Here is a 19039-nt window from a genome sequence, read left to right on the forward strand (position 1 = left end):
AATAGAATATATACTTATGGGTACATAAGAAGAGATCTCAATGGGTGAATTAAATGGAGGCACTGAGAAAAGGGGTAAGAAAAGAACAACTGACATTAAAGAGATATTTGAGGGGTCATATAAAAATCTAACACAGTAGAAGCTTCTTAAAATACATACAATATATGAAAGAAATATAAATGATATCACCAATTAGAGACCAACTGGACATCCCTTGTCACCAAATGAAACCCTCAATTCCAGTGATGGGTTACATCTACTGTGTTGTTGCCCAAAGGGACCCCCAAAGAAACCCCCAAACAACCCATGCTATTGCCAAGGTTATTGGTTGCTCTCCACAAACTGACAGTAATGCCCAGTTTCTGAAGTCAACATATACACAACTCACAGAACACGGAGAAATGGAGCTGGTGGTTACCAAGAAGCCTTTAGCCCTTCTAGCTAGTATTCACGGTACTAGAAGGCACTCTGCACGCTGCCCAAAAAGAAAGGCAAACAGCTGTTGTGGCAAATATTTTAAAAATCTGAACTTTTTAACCCACGCTAGCGCCAGCTAAGGGCACATGGCACTGTGGGGTATCCGTATCTCATCGACAGCCAGTTCCAGCTTGTCACTGCTCCACACTGGCCCCCTGGTACTCTCTAACCCGGGTGGTCGCTCCCTGGTGTTAGTTCTGGCACCGTGGGGCCATAAAGAACTAACAATAATTCATCCCAGAGACTCCACACTGCCCCCAAGTATTCTCTGACCTAGGCGGTCCACAAGCCATTCCAGCATGGCACCTTGCTACGCTGCTCCCTAGAGTTAGATCTGGCACCAGAGGGCTATAAAACCTAAAATCAGGGCTCTAAAAGTCCAGCAGCAGCTGGCCTATCAGAGCTCATGGCCACAGACTCTGCCCACATTCCCAGCAACTGCTCCCTGGTAAAGTATAAATTCCCAACTACCCGGTAAAATCAAGACTCAGTAAATTGTAACTTAGCGATCAGATTTATATGTTAAATCCTCAGTCCCCAATACATTCACACAATAAACTCCCGAGCAATTGATAAAGATATTAACCGGCCACCTAGATAAGACAAATTTACCTATAGAAGTCCATCCCTTAAGAAATATGTATAACTACCCATGGCCATTTAAGACCACCCGGATCTGGGTCGTCCTTCTCTGTCTCCATCTTGATTCTCTCACTTTCCCTTCTCTCGCGCCTTACCAAAATTTCGTCCACACCTTACTGTTTTACTGTCCAATCATGGCCTTGACCTAATTTGTGCCAGCCCTCACCTAAATACAGACATCAACCTACAAACAGAAACTGAGCTACAAACCCTGAGAGTTACAGTGCTGCCTTGCACGCACAATACCCTAGTGCAACAGTAGCAGAATACTCGTGGTAGGAACCCACCAGCACCTGAGCGGATAAAAGGCCACTCCATGAGGTAGAACCCAGGCCTGACACTGCACAAGTGGCCGAGAACATGAGGCTGGGTAGGCCATTGGCCTAAGAGGAAACCAAGCAATAAAATAGCTCCTGGTGACATCATCCATATCCATAGACGGGTATCTCACCCAGCCATTATCAGGCTTCCTCTTCAGTAAGTGGGCACTCATATGGAGACCCACAAATGGGCGATATTCAGAGAGTGAGACTTTGGAACACAGGCCTAAATGGGATGTCTTCCGCAAACCCTTCTCCTCAGGGCTTGGTGATCTACGTAGAAGAGGAGGCTGAAAGATCATAAGAGTCTGCAGGGATGGATGACACCAAGGCACAACAGGACTGACGGACATGTGAACTCATAGAGACTGGGATAGCATGCACAAAGCCTGCACAGGTTCAAGAAAGATCCGCTCCAGGATAAAGAGGTGGAGGTGGACATGAGTTCTCATCCCTAACCAAGAAATTACCTCCAATTGACAACCATTTACAAAGGGAAAAAATGGCCTTCTCCAGTGGAGTCTTACTGGATATATAGACCACACTCAAAAGCAGGCCCAGTTGAAGATTGGCCAAACAAAACGAAATGAACTCATTGTGTTTTTGTAGACCCTTTATCTTACATTAGCTTGCTTGAGTATTTTTTATCTTAGTGTCTTTTGCTTGAACATTATGTTTTACAATTTTCTGTTTTTATGGGGTGTGTGTGTTTGTGTGTGTGTGTGTGTGTGTGTGTGTGTGTGTGTGTGTGCATTTCTTTTGCTTATTTTTTATTATTTTCTTTTATTCTGGATTTTGGTTTTTGTATTTGCCTGTTTTCTAAATATATAGATAAAGAAGGCATCGTGTTTGATGGGTGAGGTAGTAAGGATGATCTGAAGGAAGGGAAATTGTGATCAGAATACACTGTATGAAAAAAATTACTTTCAACAAAAATTAATGAAAAACCTGATATAGATACTAATATGGAAAATATTACAAAATATCAAGAGACAAAACAAATCAAGTGGGAGTATATAGAAATATTTATACATCTCTATTGTACACTAAAGTACATACATGAACCAGGCATGGTGGTATACACCATATATCTCAGTATTTGGGAGGCCGAGGCAAGAGAATTCGATGCCAACTCTAAAGTTTGTTTGGAGCTGACCTGAACCAGATGGGAGCCTCTGTCTCAAAACAGAAAAAGAAAAAAAGGAAGAAAAGGGAATTTTTCCCTTACTAGAATACTGTGAGAAATCCTTCTCAATACTATTTATTTCTATATAGTTTGTATTTATTCAAGAAGTATCTGTCATTTCAGCAGTGGTTAAGTAAGTGCATTTTAAAGACTTTACGGATCCTGTTGCCACTGAACATTGTCGCTGGCATACTATTTAAAGCAACGCATTTTGAGCTTCATCTGCTTGCTTGCTTGCCTGCCTGTTTATTATTGAGACATGGTCTTACCATGTAGCTCTGACTGCCCTGGAACTCACTATGTAGTTCACGCTTGCTTTGAACTCTAAGTTCCTCCTGCTTCTGCCACCCAATTGCTAATTGCTAGGATTAATATGCTTCTCCTGTTATTATTAAACATATATAACAATCACTAAGTAATAGCACACCTCTTTGGAGCAGATCTCTGCAGATCTACAAAGATGTACTGTCTTGTATTGATGCTATATAGACAAATAGTCATCTATTTAAGTCTTCTTCTCCTTAAGTCTTAATGATGATCCTACAAAAATTCCTAAAATTACATCAGTGATCATTGAGCACTTTTATAGTGGGACTGCTATCAAGTCTTTTTCTGATAGTCAAATCTGCAGTGAGAACTCTGCCAGTCTCCCAAGTGTCACCAGTTAATTGCTCTTAGATAGTGACCAGACTTTCTCCTACTTAGAGCACTTTCCAAGAGCTTGTAAAACAATTAACCAAAGGTCAGAAAAAGGGGACTAACGATTTATTATAGGTGCTAGGACAGAAGATAAAACATTGATTGGGTTTATCTATACAAAACTTCACTAATAACAGTCATGGCTTTAAACCCTCAGTGAACCTGCGGAGCTGAGACAAGTCTCTGGATGAGGTCTCAGGACAAGTGAGATGAATGTTTAGCCAGATTACTTCTAGTGGATACGCATGTAAACATTCTCTATTGTAAACTTCTATTTCAAATTTATGGTTTGATTTTTGTGTGTGAACTTGTGATGAACTTTTTTTTTTTGTGATAAACTTTTTAACATGTGATCATGTATTCTGAAAGATGTATGAGTACTGAGGACAAAGAGACGAGGAAGGAGAGTAGTATTTTTCCCTTACTAGAATTTTTTTCCTCTCTCCACTTAGAAGAATTTCCAACACACACACACACACACACACACACACACACACACACACACACACACACACACTTAGGATCTTTCCGCTTTTTCCCTTAGATAGCTTTCATAGGAAACGTTTTACAACTTAGTACTAAACACTATAAACACTTTTCTTTTTTCTTTTTTCTTTTTTTCTTTTTTTTTGGAGCTGGGGACCGAACCCAGGGCCTTGTGCTTGCTAGGCAAGCGCTCTACCACTGAGCTAAATCCCCAACCCCTATAAACACTTTTCTAAGTGTCCCTCTTTCTTCCTGCGACTTCTGACTAGCAGGCTGAAAGTTAGAGCCCAGCAGTTCCTGCTGAGATAGTACAAAAGCTGTTTACCTAATCCTTTGCTGTTTTAGGAAGAGGTGCTAAGTGCCAGAGACTGCAGTTTCTGGCCTCAGAAGAACACAGAAGACAGGTCAGCTACAGTAGCAAGGTAACTTAGACTTAGATCAGTAAACTTTTTATTATACAGCAACCCTAAATATCTCGTAATACAAAGTCTTACCCCCGTATCTCATAAGACCAAGTCTGCGGATGCTCTCGCTGCTCTGCTGCCTCAAGAAAAAATGACAAAGAAGACCCCTCCTGAGGCTGGCCCCTGGCAGCGAGCATGACATCACGGGAAACTTATTTTTATTAATTTTAATTATGTATCTATGTGGGAGTAAGGGCACGTGAAGGCAGGTGGCCCTGGATGTCAGATAAGGGAAGGATCCCCTTGGGACTAGAGTTACAAGTGGTTGTGAACTAACGATGTGGGTGATGGTAACCAAACTCTGGCCTGCAAGAACAGTGCACACTTTCAACCACTGAGCCATTGGCTCTAGTAGCTTAACTAACTAGTCTTAAATGTTAACCATGAAGGGTCAGATTCTATTTTTCTAAACCTAGATGCTTCAGTGAAATTCAATGGATGAAAGCTAGAAAAATGTTCAGCTTATCAACTGTAGTTATCTTGAGCTAATGGTGTTACACGGTAACATTTGATTTTTCTTCATTTTTAGTATCCAAATTCTCTACAATGAGTTTATGCCTCAGCACCAAGAAAGAAAGAGAGAAAGAAAATGTAGATAGTGAAATGTTCAAAAGGCTATGAACCTTCCATAAAAATCAGCAAGTAAAGACAATTTTAGCCTCATCATTGTCCACTAGAGCTGTTCTTTCCCACCTCCGACAGGAGAAGGTTAATTGTGGGAGAAAGGACAAAGGGGCGATGAAGAAGAAGATGGAAAGTGAGCCATTAGAGTTGTTCTGTGTAGGGCACATGTGATGCATGTGTATGATGTGTGTGCATGTATATGTGCATGTATTCCTGCATGTAGGTGTGCTGTGTCAGTATGCATGTGAAGGTCACAGGACACCCTCGGGTGGCATGTTGGTCTTCTCCTTCTACCTTGTTAAAACAGGGTTTCTTTGATATTTTCTGCCAACGCATAGCTAGGCTCTCTGGCCAGTTCTTTCAGGAACTCTCCGAACTGGAATTACAGCCACATAATACGCTACCCAGCTTTATGTGGGTTCTGAAACAATTCCTCATTCTTGTGCAACAAGCACTTTACCCACTAAACAATGTGTTCAGCCCTATTCTAAATAGTTTTTAAGCATTCACCAATTCACATGGGTGCTCGCACGCACACACAAACACACACACATCTAGTGATGGTCGTCTTTTGTTGTTGCTGTTTTGCTATAGGTTCTTGATATTCTGAAACATGGTCTTCTGTAGCCAAGAGTAGCCTGGAACTCCTAGTATCCTCCTGCATAAGTCATCATGCCCAGCTCCAAAGTAAACATTCTGACGAAACCAGGTATAGTGGCACATTCCTATAATCACCTCACTTGAGAGCTGGGGACAGGAATGTCAGGTCAAGGTAGCCTTCAGCTACACACTAAATTTTAGACAGAATGTTATTTTCATAAAAACTGTGGGAGTGCAGAAAGTATAAAGGAAGGCAGGTCAGGGAAGCAGAGGGAGAAAGATAAGGAAGGAGTCATAAGGAGAGACAAGAAGTCACGGGCATGAGAAGGTTACTCTGTTCAAGTGACCAAGGACAGCAGCAGTTGGAGACAGAGGTAGAGACTATCCATCCTTGGAAACACATTAAGGAGTGTAGAAACCAGCAGAGATTAGATGAGAAAGAAGAGAATGGCAGATTCCAGACAAGGCTTTCTTAAGACCCAAATCAGAATCTAATCATTTCGTTTGTCTATCAAGACTACATTCACATATTTTTCATTCAGATGTATTTTACAGCACTATAAAATTTAAATTGATCCTTAAAATCATTCTAGTGCTGCAGTGCCATTAGACAAGACCTCTTAGTAGCTGATAAGCACCAAACTAAGCATATTTGCATGTACTCGACTCTCACAAGGTCACCATGCTACTCAAGAACTAAGACGGGTTAATGATCAGACATGTAAACTACTCAAGGTCTAAGACAGGAAATAAGTGAACTAAAATTTGATCCTAACCTGTGTAATATATAATTCTACACACTTGGCTAGGATTGGTGTTGCGTACTTCTAGTCCTAGCTAGGTGGGGGTTTGAGAAGGAAGGATTACTTAAGTCTAAGAGTTCAAGAGCATCCTAGGCAATGAAGATTCTTACACGTGGTAAGGGGTAGTGCTGACATTCTAGTAAGTATAGTAATCTCTAAAGCTAAAAGCCACTAAATAAAATAAGGCCACATAACATTTCCTCTTTCTCAGCTGACATACTTTATTATTGTTGTACCTGTGAGTTGGGAAGTGTACCACAGTGCACATGCAGAGGGCAGAAAACAACTTTCCATCTTCTGCTCTCTCAACAGTGTCATGTGGGTTCTGGCGATTAAACTTTGGTCATCAGTATTTTGTTTGTTTTGCTTCATTTTGTTTTATGTAGGTTTGGGGGATTAAATGCTGGTAGTCAGGTTTGCGTGGTAAACTAACTCCCTTACCCAATGAATCATCTCACTATGATTTTTCATTTTAATAATATATATATGTCTGCATTTATTTTATTGTTTTTGTGGTCTTGAGGCAAGATTTCACTCTGGCTAAGAAGGAACTAGAATTTGCTCTGTAGGAGAGAGTGGCCTCAAACTTCTGGCACACTCCTCCTACCTCAGCCTCCTACCTCAGCTCCTGAATGCTGAGACTATAGCAATGAGTCGATATACTCAACTATTTCTTTTCATTCATTTATTTATGTATTTATGTATTTGTTCATTTACATATTTTTGAGGCAGGGTCTCACTACATAGCTCAGGGTGGCCTAGAACTCACAGAGATTCGTTTTCCTTGGCCTCCAGAGTGCTGGGATTAGAGGCCTGTGCACTTGCTTGCTTGCTTGTTAGCTCGCCTGCATTCTTCTTTTTAAATATACAGCTTCGGTGTGTACACCATGCTAACCTCAAACCCACAATCTTCCTTCCACCTCCTAAGAGCTGGGACTACAATCACCTACTATCATGCCTAACTAGTTCTCTATTTTAAGAATTCGATGCATCTGTCTATGTGTTCTACAATACTGGCAAATTGCCATGTATGGATCAACTGCATCATCCATGAGGTGTCCAACTTCATGAACATTATGCTCTGTGCTTTTCTTGACAAATTTGAGGATCTCATATCCTCAGCCCCACTTTATACTGAGCAAGACTTACCTGCAAAATAATCATTGTGAGAGATAGTGTACAAATCATGTCCTTCCTGTCCTTCTTTAAACACATCTTCGAAGGATTTTGATGGATTCACAACGTCACGAACAGACAGCTCTGAAGAAGAATCAACAAGATCAATATTAAGGACTCCTGGCTATTTATTGTTTATATAAACTACAGCCAATGAAAAGTTTGGTATGATGAGTTCATAAGCTACACAGAATGCCTAGAAGATCACATAGCCAATATAAACAAATATCTATCAGCAAAAACAAGACGAGCTAGACATGGTGAAGGGAGAAAGACCAGGACTTCAAAGCCGGCCTGGGTGACCATAGTGAATTTGAGGCCAGCCTAGGCTACATGTGAACCTACCCTAAAAGAGGGGCAGGGAGGGAGAGGAGAGAAGAGGAGAAGAGAAGGGAGAGGGGAAGGGAGAAGAGGAAGAGGAGGAGGGGGAGGAGAGAGAGAGAGAAGCGAGATAAATAAATAGCAAAGGGGGTTGGGGATTTAGCTCAGTGGTAGAGCGCTTGCCTAGCAAGCGCAAGGCCCTGGGTTCGGTCCCCAGCTCCTAAAAAAAGAAAAGAAAAAAATAGATAGATAGATAGATAGATAGATAGATAGATAGATAGATAGATAGATAGATAGATAGCAAGCAAAATAAACCCACAGTAAATCCCAGGAAGTTTTCTCTCAGAGGGTTCCAATGGAGGTAATAATGGCCTGTTTTGCTTTCTGGATTCAATGAAACAAACAGAAACAATATTTCTTTTGATATGTGAATCATTATGTCCATTGATATAGAGAGTAAGTATCAGAAAATAACCTAAAAAGAAAGAAAAAATGACAATGACGGAAGGAAGGAAGGGAGAGAGGGAGGGAGGGAGGGAGGGAGAGAGGGAGGAACATAAGAAGAAAGGAAGAGAGATTCCACTATGATACCATCCTTTTACTTTTACATGGAGAACTTCAGCCCCCTCACCCCCCCCCCCGTGTGTGTGTGTGTGTGAGTGTGTGTGTGTGTGTGTGTGTGTGTGTGTTTGTGTTTGTATCACTCTCCAAGTACCATATCAAGATACAGACTAAGTAGAAAAAAATTAGAGGCTCAAATAAAAGGGGAAAACTGAAAGCAAAAATAAATGCAAGTTAGGAGGCAGAGAGGACCAGCTAGAAGGAGAGCATGGCCCAAGCAGACCACAGACCACGTGTGAAGACTATGTTCATCTTTCATAGTTAACAATCCTTCACACTGCCAACAGAAAATCTACCAGTGACATATTTAGTCCAATTTCATAAGACATATTTCCCCACACCTTCCTGCCCTTTATTTTTATTACCTCTGATAGTTGGTGTCCCTAATGTTGTGTTGATCACATCCATTCCTTTAGGCAATCCTGGTGTTTGATCATGAGATTTTCCCAATGGTGCTCGTTGATGGCTAAAGTATATAGATTCTTTTTTGTCTTTAACTTTCTGTTGAAACGTGGTAATGGGCTGTGGGTTTATCAATGAGCTCATCTAAAGAAATTATACAATGTCCATGTGTCAAAACAAGTATATGTAAAGAAACTAAAATTCTAATGAGAGGAAAATATAAAGTTATATTTTCCCATCATCATCAACTTTGCTCATCTTCTAATGTGCAGTCAAAATCAGTAAGGAAAAATTTAACAAAGCGGACGCAGAGCTTTCAGCTAGAACTGTATCCCAGCTCCTGGGGGTCTGAAGCTGCAGCCAGGCATAGACCACAGAGAGCGTGCAAGACCGGATGGAGAGTGGAATGCTCATAAGACTGTAAGTGCAAGCCACAAAGCCAGGGGGAAAGGCCTAGAGATACAGTTCAGCAATAGAGCATTTGCCTAACAGATACAGGACCACGGGTTCTATCCCCAGCATCAAGTAAGTAGATAGATAGGTAGGTAGGTCAACATACATACCCTACCTACCTACATAAATACATACATATATACATACACATACATACATACATACACAGATACATAGATACATAGGTAGATACACACACAGACACACACACACACACACACTCTTTCTGACACACATATACACACAGACACAGAGATAAACGAAACTTTCCTACAGTGGTGCCAAAAGGCTTATGGAAGCAGTTTCCAGATTATTGATGCACATACTCAAGAACAGCAGGTATGAGAAGCACAGAACACAAATCACTTCCACCAACTCTCTCAAACATACGCGATCCAGACTGGACTTAATGACACAGTACTGTAATCCCAGCACCTTTTAGGAATCAGAAGCAGGTGGGTTGAGGCCAACCTGGACTACAGAATAAAAATTTTGAATAGCAAAAGATTAAAATGATAGAAAGCAATGGGCATGGTGCCACATGCCTTTAATCCCAGAACTTTGGAGGCAGGGGCAGGTGGATCTGAGTTCAAGGCAAATTCCTAGTCTATAAAGCAAGTTCCAGGATAGCCATGGCCTCAAACAAAAAACAACAAAAACAAAAAAACAAAAACAAAAATAACAAAAAAGGGGGAGGAGCAGGGGAGAGATAGACAGGAAGAAAAAAAAAATAGATAGATACTGGGCATGGAACATTGTCTCAAAAACAAAAAAAAAGACCCGAGACATGAATCAGCAAGGTACTGAGACATGAGCCTGCCAGTGTAACTTTAATCCCAGAACCCACGTAAAAAGGAGAGAATCAGCTCTACAAAGTTGTCCTGAGTCCCTACATGCACGCCTACACGTATATCACACACACACACACACACACACACACACACACACACACACACACACACACCCTCTCTGTAGGGCCTTGGGGCAAGAGGAGCAGCCCTGCTCTCTTAATGGCTAATAAGGTATGACATTTGTCTATACTGGGAAAATGGGATGCCACAGTCTCATTCCATCGAAGATCAGTGAAATCTGGGGCTTGAACTGCTGCTTCCTTCCCACACTCTTAGTTACTTCCTTCACACACTCGAGCCATTGCTTAAGACTACTGTTTTTAGAAGCCAGAGTGAGGAAAGACACCCAGGGGAATTATGAATTTCACTTACACCTTCATTTGTGCGACTTTCTAACTTGGTATACTAAAGATTACTAGAGGAAGAAAAAGAAAGGTTTACCGTTACTAATCCTTTAGGTCTCATCCCATGTGTCAAATAAGGTGCGATTTGGGGATCATTTGCTCTGCCATAAAATATTCTTTCTGCTCCAGGAGGTGGATATCTGAAGTTGAAATACTTCTTTGCCTCTGGGGGAGTCATAAGCTGGGAAAAGTGAAACATGAAAAGAGAAACATGAAGCTCGAGTTTCAATATATCAGTTCGGCTTCCCTAGGCAGCGGAGGCTTCCTGCATCCGAAAACTAGGACACACCCTCTAAAATGTGTTTACTAACAGATATAAAATGCTTTAAATATTATAGTTTGAGAGGCTGACAAGATGGCTCAGTACATAAGAGCACTTGTTGCTCTTGCAAGAGGACCCAGGCTCAGTTCCAGCACCCACATGTTTGCTCATAACTCTGTAACTCAAGTTGGGGGGAGGGGGGGTGATGATTCGTTCTGACCTCTGTGGGTATGCACCTGGTACACAGTCATAATTACAAGCAAAGCACTCATACACGTAAAATAACAATTAATTTTAAAACACTTTTAAGACTATAATTAAAGGGCTAGAGAAATGAGATGTGTCAGTGCCTAAGAGCACTGAACTGACTGCTCTTCCAGGGGTCCTGAGTTCAAATCCCAGCAACCACATGGTGGCTCACAGCCATCTGTAATGGGATCTGATGCCCTCTTCTGGTGCGTCTGAAGACAGCTACAGTGTACTCATGGAATAAATAAATAAATCTTTAAAAAGAAAAAAGAATATAATTTAGGAGACTGGCAAAAGCTAGGTGGTTACAGGAGCACTTGCTTCTTTTCTAGGGGCCCTGAGTTAGGTTCTCCGCCCCCGCACCGGTGGCTCACATTTAACCACCTATCACTCTAGCTCCAAAAATCCCATGCCCTTTCCTGACCTCCATGGATACCCACAGTCGTGTGGCATATAGTCAAACAGACATCCCCACCCCACCGCCAGAAAACATACAGGTTGTACAAACCTCCCATAATTCCTACTGAAATACATTGAATCCTAGAATTTTTGGTAAACTAAAAGATATGTATATTTTAATTTTCATTTTCTTGGACAAAATCAATAGACATCACAAAAAATATAGTAAAGGTTCAAAACTGACATTACATGTATGCACTCTTTTATGGGGAAAGCTGCGAGTCTAGTCTCCTATCACTCATATTTAACGGACAAACAGAAAGGCTGGGAAGTGCTCACCCTGGGAAGCTTTTCAGTCAAACAATTTGCAACTCTGTATCCAACCGGCTTAACTTTTCCGGCCTTGAAGGGAAAAGACATTGATCATTTCAGAGCGAAGAAAGCATTGTTAGAGAATGGAATGTGGTTCAAATGCTACAAATGCTACTAAAATAAAATAAAGGAACAATTGAATAGATAGTAAACAAATAGCAGAAAGGCACCCAGTAGTTCTGTGACATTACGAAATGCTTACTTGTTGGAAACACTGTTTCTTTTTCTGGTTTGCTTGGGTCTGGAACTGGCTTGGTAGGACAGGATGGCCTTGAACTCCTAATCCTTGCCTGCCACCTCCCTAGTGCTGAGATTACAGGTGTGTGCAATGTCAACAGGCCTTTTTTTTTCTTTTTTGTGACAGGATTTCACTCAAATTTATGGCAATCCTCCTGCCTCTGCCACTTTAGTGCTGGGATTACAAGCATTAACAAGACTGGCCACAAACAATCCTAACGTTTTTCACTGTTTTACTATTTCATTTTCAAATATATGAAATACATCTCTGTGTTTCAAACAAATTTGGTTTTTTTTAAGATACAGATCTTCTTATGGAGCCCAAGTTGGTCCCTAAATCACACTACCAGTGTCAGCCTCTATAATGAACAAACTCTCACAGAAACCCAGAAAATATGCTTATCCTTACTAGCATATCACTTGTAGCCCAGCTCCTAGAGAGAATGATTCCAATAGTACTCGGCTTTGCCCACTTACTCGTACCTTGGGTTTTACCTGTCCTTCCCTTGCTCATAGCAAAGCTAGAAAGAATGTACTCCCAGAAACACAACACATATCTACCCCCTTTATCTATTTCAAAGTGGCTGATATTTCTATGATGTGCACATTTAAAAATTTCTATAATGCGCACTTTTAAAAATTGAAAGAATTGGGAACTAAGTATGATGGATCATTCCTATAGTCCCAGACTCCAGAGTCTGAGACAGGGGAATTCCCAAGAGTTCAAGGCCAGCAGGAGTTACAACAGCAAAATCTTGTTCAAAACAAATAAAGAGATCAGGGACTTAGAGACATAGCTCAGTTGGTAGAGAGTTAGTCAGACGTGCGTGAAGTCCTGGGTTTGAGTACCAGCGCTGCACAAGCCAGGCAAGGTGGTACACACCGGCAATGTCAGCAGGGAAAGGTAGGAGAACTAGATAAAGTCATCTTCAGCTACACAGAAAGTCCAAGACTAGCCCGAGAGTCATAAGACCCTGTCTTTAAAAAAAAAAAAAAAAAAAAAAAAAAAAAAAAAAAAAAAACCTTGTTGTTGTTGTAAAAATGCAAAACATAAAAAAAGTAATGTTGTCTTTTACCTCACAGGTCTGGCACCACGGTGCACCAAGGTATCTGCTGGAGATCTTAATTCTCAGTCAGCATAGCGTCTCACCTGCTCTGCTCCATCCCATGCCACACTGCCAAAGGCCTCTCTCTGAGCCTGGCAGCAATCTCTCTACCTATCTAGTTCCTGAGGCAGGTTTCCATGCCAGAAACACACATCCCAACTCTGTGGTGGCCCAGACTCCACACTCCATTACATTTGCATTTGTAGTAAAATGTTTGATTACTAAATGAACGAAAAAATTTTAATGTTGAAATAACTGTGTATAGCATGAAATTTTGTGGAAAACTCACGGAAGGATGGAGAACTCTGCTCTCTATTGGCTTTATCAGCCCTGTTTTAAACACTGCTAACTGTTTTTTGCTTCACTTCATTTTCTTTCGTTTTTGAGACACTTTCTCATTCTATATCCAGGCTAGCTTGAATTTGTGGCAACAATCCTCCTGCCTCAGCCTCCTGAAAGCAGGGATCACAGGCAAGAGCCACCCTATCTGAAGAGGTTCGAATAGGTTTGGCCCCCAGAGATTCATGTATTTTAATGTTTGTCCCACAGTGAATGACATTACCAGGAAGCATGGCCTGTTTGGAGTAGGTACAACCTTGTTGGAGTAGGTATGACCTTGTTGGAGGAAATATGTCACTGTAGGGATGAGCCTTGGGGTTTCTTATGCTCAAGCTCCTCTGGCTGCCTTATGATCAACGTGCAGAACTCTCAGCTCCTCCAGCGCCATGTCTGCTTGCACACTGCCAAGCTTTCTTCCATGACGACAATGGACTGAACCTCTGACACTGCAAGCCCCAATTAACATTTTTATAAGATTTGCATTTGTCACATTTTACAGCAATGAAACCCTAAGACATCACCCAACTAGTCACTGTCTCTTTGACACTCCAAGAAGCTAAGGCAGAAAGCTCACCAATTTAAAGTTATCATGAGCTACAGAGAGAGGAAGAGAGGGATAGAAGGGCAAGGGGGAGAGACAGAGAGAGAGAGAGAGAGAGAGAGAGAGAGAGAGAGAGAGAGAGAGAGATGTTTACATGGTACCTCATAACTATAATCTTGACAACTGGGAAGGCTGAAGCAGGAGCATCACTGTGAGTTCCAGGCAAGTCCCAGGCTAGCCTTCACTTCAGTGTAAGATGAGACTCTGCTTCAAAAAAACATTAAAAAGTAAAAGTAAAATAGAAAAAAAAAGGAAGGAAGGATAAATTGTGTTGGAAGAGTGGGAGGTGGCAGTAGTAGACATTTTAGAACCATGCTCTTTGGAGGCTGTCTTTGTTATGGTTTTGTTGCTTCAGTGAAACAGCATGACCAAAAAACAAGTTGCAGAGTTTATTTCCATTTATACTTCCTTATTGCTGATCATTATCCAAGAAATCAGGACAGGAACTCAAACAGGTCAGGAACATGGAGGCAGGAGCTGAAGGAGAGGCCATGGGTTGGGCCCTCTGCCATCAATCACTATCTAAGAAAATGCCTTACAGCTGCATCTTTAAATTGAGGTCCCCTCCTTTCAGATAATTGTAGCTTGTGTCAATTTGGCATAGTCAGCACAGAAGCCAACGGCCAGAATACATGTGTTTGAGACCAGATCAGAAGCCGTAAACCACAGAACTAATCCAGAAATAAGAACAGGCACACCCAAGAGGAGAAGCAGTGGTTGGGGTAATCTGCTGGCAAACCACAAAGCAGAGTGGTTCAAGACAGTTCAAAAGGACAAACGCAGAACCAAGGAGAACAAAAGTCCATTGCACCCAGACAAAACTCTGCAGGATTCATATATGCTCCTTGGTAGTTTTATCTTTGAACTTAAGCACAGAATGCCTCAGGGTCCCTGAAGCAAAAGAGATTTAAGGCTGAAACAGGAGGATTGGAGTTCAAGATCATCCTGGACTATATAGAAGCCTGTCTCAAACATAAACAATAAAAATCCTCTTAATTGGGTGGTTGTAGCACATACCTTTAGTCCCAGAACTCAGGAGGTAGAGGCAAGCAAATCTTTGAATTCAAGGCTACCCTGGTCCAGGACAGGCAAAGCTACACGGAAAAACTTCGTCTTGAAAATTAAAAAAAAAAAAAAAAATCTCTTCACTGAACAATCCTAGTCCCATCTAGCTCTGAGTTCTGATGACCCTAGTTCAAGAGGATGGAGAGTTCAAGGCCAGCCTGAAATACATAAACAGATCTTGTCTCAAAAGAAACAAAGTTGTTGAGGTCGGACCTCCCTGGTATAATAGTAGCCATTTTGCTCCATAGCTGCCAGCTATTTCCTATTGTTGCTGTAATATGGCCACCAGTCATTGGTGCAGAGAAATAACTTGACTGAGTTCCGGGTCATGCTGACCACACACCTGTTGTGCTCTGTATGTTAGGAGATTTGTTAATCTTAAGAAATTCCACAACTATAAGCTTCATGCAGAAGCCGTCAAATTGGACGTTAATATGAACTATTATGTCTAAAGTGGCGAGAGTCAGGGCTGACCACCGGGCAGCACTTTCAGTGCTTGCATATGAGCTCATTGTGGGCTTTGTGGTTTTAGCCTCTATAAGAAAAATGTTCGGGGTTGTAGCCTTAGCCCCCCAAATTCTGAGCAACAGCTTAGATCGATCAGTCTTAGGTGTGTGTCTAACTGAGATCAGTGTTTGGGTAGTTTGTGGGGGGTGACTCCTGGACCCCAACAAAGCAATTTCTTCTTTGGGGTGAAGCATGTGTGAGAACAGTCTGGGTTCTATAACACAATACCTCGTCTCAAGAACACAAGTGAAGCAGGAACAGTTTTGGTTATCCTGTGGTTTATTTACTGTACCCAAAAATCACGGAGGAGTGGAAGCAGCAGGACTGTGGTGGTTTCAATACGCTCGGCCCAGGAAGACGCACTATCTGGAGGTGTGGCCTTACTGGAGTAGATGTGGCCCTGTTTGAGGAAGTGTGCCACTGAGGGTGTGGGCTTTAAGACCTCGACCTAGCTGCCTGGAAGTCAGTCTTCTCCTGACTGCCTTTGGGTAGAGATAGGAGAAGCTCAGCTCCTGCTGTACCACACTTGCCATGCATCCAACTTCATGATAATAGACTGAGCCTCTGAACCTGTAAGCCACCCCCAATTAAATGTTGTCCTTATAAGAGTTGCCTTGGTCATGGTCTCTGTGCACAGCAGTAAAACCCTAACTAAGGCAGATGGCTAGAATGCAAACCTTCATTGCATGCCAACAGTCAGTCTTCCGCTGATTTGTAGACTGACACCTTCCTTTTATTTTTGGTTTGGTTGTTTTGGTTTTGGTTTCTGAGCAGGGTCTCACCTGATAGTCCAAGTTAGCATGGGATTCATGACAATCTCTCTGTCTTGCCCACCCAAGTGCTTGACCCTAACCCTAACCCTAACCCTAACCCTAACCCTAACCCTAACCCTAACCCTAACCCTAACCCTAACCAAGTGATGACTACAGGAGTTCGCTGAAAGACAGGCAATACCGAGTGAATAATGAACATGAGAGAAAGGCCTCTCCCTACTCACCAAATGAACGTTAGAAATCTTTATAATGTCACTGTGCGAGAGGGTTGAGGAAATGGGGAGTGGAGAGAAAACAAAACTCAAAGATGGAGAGAAGGTGTAAACAGCAGCAAACTAACACCTAGGAAAGAATGCAGGGAATCAGAAGGCATCTAAGGAATTTCTGCAGAGTCCAGTAGCAAAGGGGTTAGAATTTGCACTGCTGCTGGGCAGTGGTGGCTCATGCCTTTAATCCCAGCGCTCTGGAGGCAGAAGTATGTGGGTCTCTGAGTTGTCCAGGAGAACCAGGGCTACCCAGAGAAACCCTGTTTCACACAAAACAGCAGCAATATAATTACCTCATTATTAATAATAATTACACTTTTTTAAGAAGCATAATATGGGCTAGAGAGATGGCTTAGTGGTTAAGAGCTCCAACTGCTCTTCCAGAGGTCCTGAGTTCAATTCCCAGTACCCACATGGTGGCTCACAACCATCTGTAATGGGATCCAAAACCTTCTTCTGGTGTGTCTGAAGACAGCTACAGTGTACTCACTCTACACTGTACTCACATACATAAAATAAATAAAAATCTTCAAAAAAAATAACAAACAAACAAAAGAATAATATGTGCTGACTAGTTTTATGTCAATTTGACACAAGCCAGAGTCATTAAAGGGGAGGGAACCTCAACTGTGGGCAACCCTGTAGGGCATTTTTCTTTTTTTTTCTTCTTCTTCTTCTTCTTCTTTTTTCTTTTTTTCGGAGCTGGGGACCGAACCCAGGGCCTTGTGCTTGCTAGGCAAGCGCTCTACCACTGAGCTAAATCCCCAACCCTGGCATTTTTCTTAATTAGTGATTTTTCAGGGGAAATCCCAGATTATGGGTGGTGCCATCCCTGTGCTGATGGTCCTGGGTTCTATAAGAAAGCAGGCTGAGCAGGCCATGAAGAGCAAGTCAATAAGCAACCAACACTGTCGATGGCCTACGTCAGCTCCTGCCTCTAGGTCTCTGTCCTGCCTGAGTTCCTATCCTGACTTCCTCTGATGAGGAACTGTGTTGTGAAAGTATACGCTGAATAAATCCTTTTCTCTCCAACTTGCCTTTGCTCATGGTGTTTTAGCATAACAATAGCAACCCTAACTAAGACAGAATCCCAACAAAACTGCTGTTTGTGTCTACAAACAAACCAGTCTCACATCATCTCTGTAAAGACATGACTATCCATGAATTCAAGAGGAAACCCTAAAACACACACACACACACACACACACACACACACACACACACACAAATAACATGGACTTACAGTTGGCCAAGAAGGCGCTCGATCAAAGAATTTCCCTGAATATATGGGTCTGATGTTCCCTGGAGGTTCCACTCCGGGTTCAGTGCTGATAGGCTCCTTTTTCTCTTCTGGTTGTTGAGCAATTGGACACTCATAAGGTTCTCTTACTAAACCTATCAGAGGCTCTGTATTCTTGGCTTCATCTGAATCCTGGGTTTGTGGCAACCCAATATCTACCTCCTTAGGGGGTATCTCTGGGTAGGGTTTCACCATAACACAGGTGGGCTCTTTTTCCAGTTCTTTTCTCAGTTCCAAACCCACAGGCTGCTTTTCCACTACAGCATCCGTCCAGGCAGAACCACAGGGAAGAGGCCTCCTTGTGCTCCCTGCGGCCTGTGGACTTGCATGGACTGTGCCCAAAGGAGGGTGTAGTGTTCCTCCATAGCGAAGGCAAGGTGGGAGGCCCTTGTTTTCTGACCCCACTCTTCCTGGTAACATACCCAGAGGTTTTGATCCTTGGAAAGCAGAGCCCTTGTGAAGTCCTAAATTACCCATCTCTGTGGGCGTCGCAGAAATAGTCTGTCTTTCTAATCCTACTCCAAGTGCATGGTAAGGTGGCGATTTTGGTTCTGATGATGCCATCCTCTCCCTCCATCTTCGATCTTGTTCTAGTCTCAATTCGAACCCCAGCTCTGTGGGAGATTTTGATTCCCTACCTACTCTGTCTCTTATATCGTCCTTTTGTTCTTGGGTGAGTCCAAGTTCCGAGATTTCAGGTGCTCTCGTCCTTCTCAGGGAACTCATCTCTAATGGAGAATCTGAAGTTTGCAAAGCTTTGGGGGATCCCAATCTCACAAATGAACACATGCTCCCGGTACTCCCTGCAGATTGCTTCCTGCCGGAGAGTAGATGGAGTCTGTTTACCCCGTTACCTGGGAAACAGACTTGGGGCGGGGCTTGGCGAGCAATTCTTCCCGTAACCCGCCCCACCCATCTCTCATTGGCAGTCGCTCTGTAGGTTTCACTCCTTCCCCAGATTCCCGGTTTTGTTTCGCGCTCCCTTTCTGTCTCAGTCTCTCTGTCTCTTTCTCTCCTCTGCCCCCTCGCTCGTT

General features: G+C 42.4%; 1 protein-coding gene across 2 annotated transcripts in view; it reads right to left on the bottom strand.

Moving 5' to 3' along the window:
• The window catches only part of Efhb (EF hand domain family, member B), a 63017-nt gene extending 44182 nt beyond the window's left edge, over positions 1-18835 (bottom strand). The window contains exons 1-5 of one of the 2 annotated variants that reach the window (XM_087565078.1): positions 14196-14419; positions 11779-11841; positions 10567-10710; positions 8785-8965; positions 7451-7561 (exon numbers count right to left, since the gene is read on the bottom strand). In XM_087565078.1, coding sequence (XP_087421204.1) covers positions 7451-7561; positions 8785-8965; positions 10567-10707 — 433 coding nt within the window. In that variant the 5' untranslated portion in view covers positions 10708-10710; positions 11779-11841; positions 14196-14419. 2 annotated transcript variants of the gene reach the window in all.
• Positions 18836-19039: the final 204 nt, after the last annotated feature.

Source organism: Rattus norvegicus, chromosome 9 (assembly GCF_021556685.1).
Source record: "Rattus norvegicus strain SHRSP/BbbUtx chromosome 9, alternate assembly SHRSP_T2T, whole genome shotgun sequence".
Taxonomy (NCBI): Eukaryota; Metazoa; Chordata; class Mammalia; order Rodentia; family Muridae; genus Rattus; species Rattus norvegicus.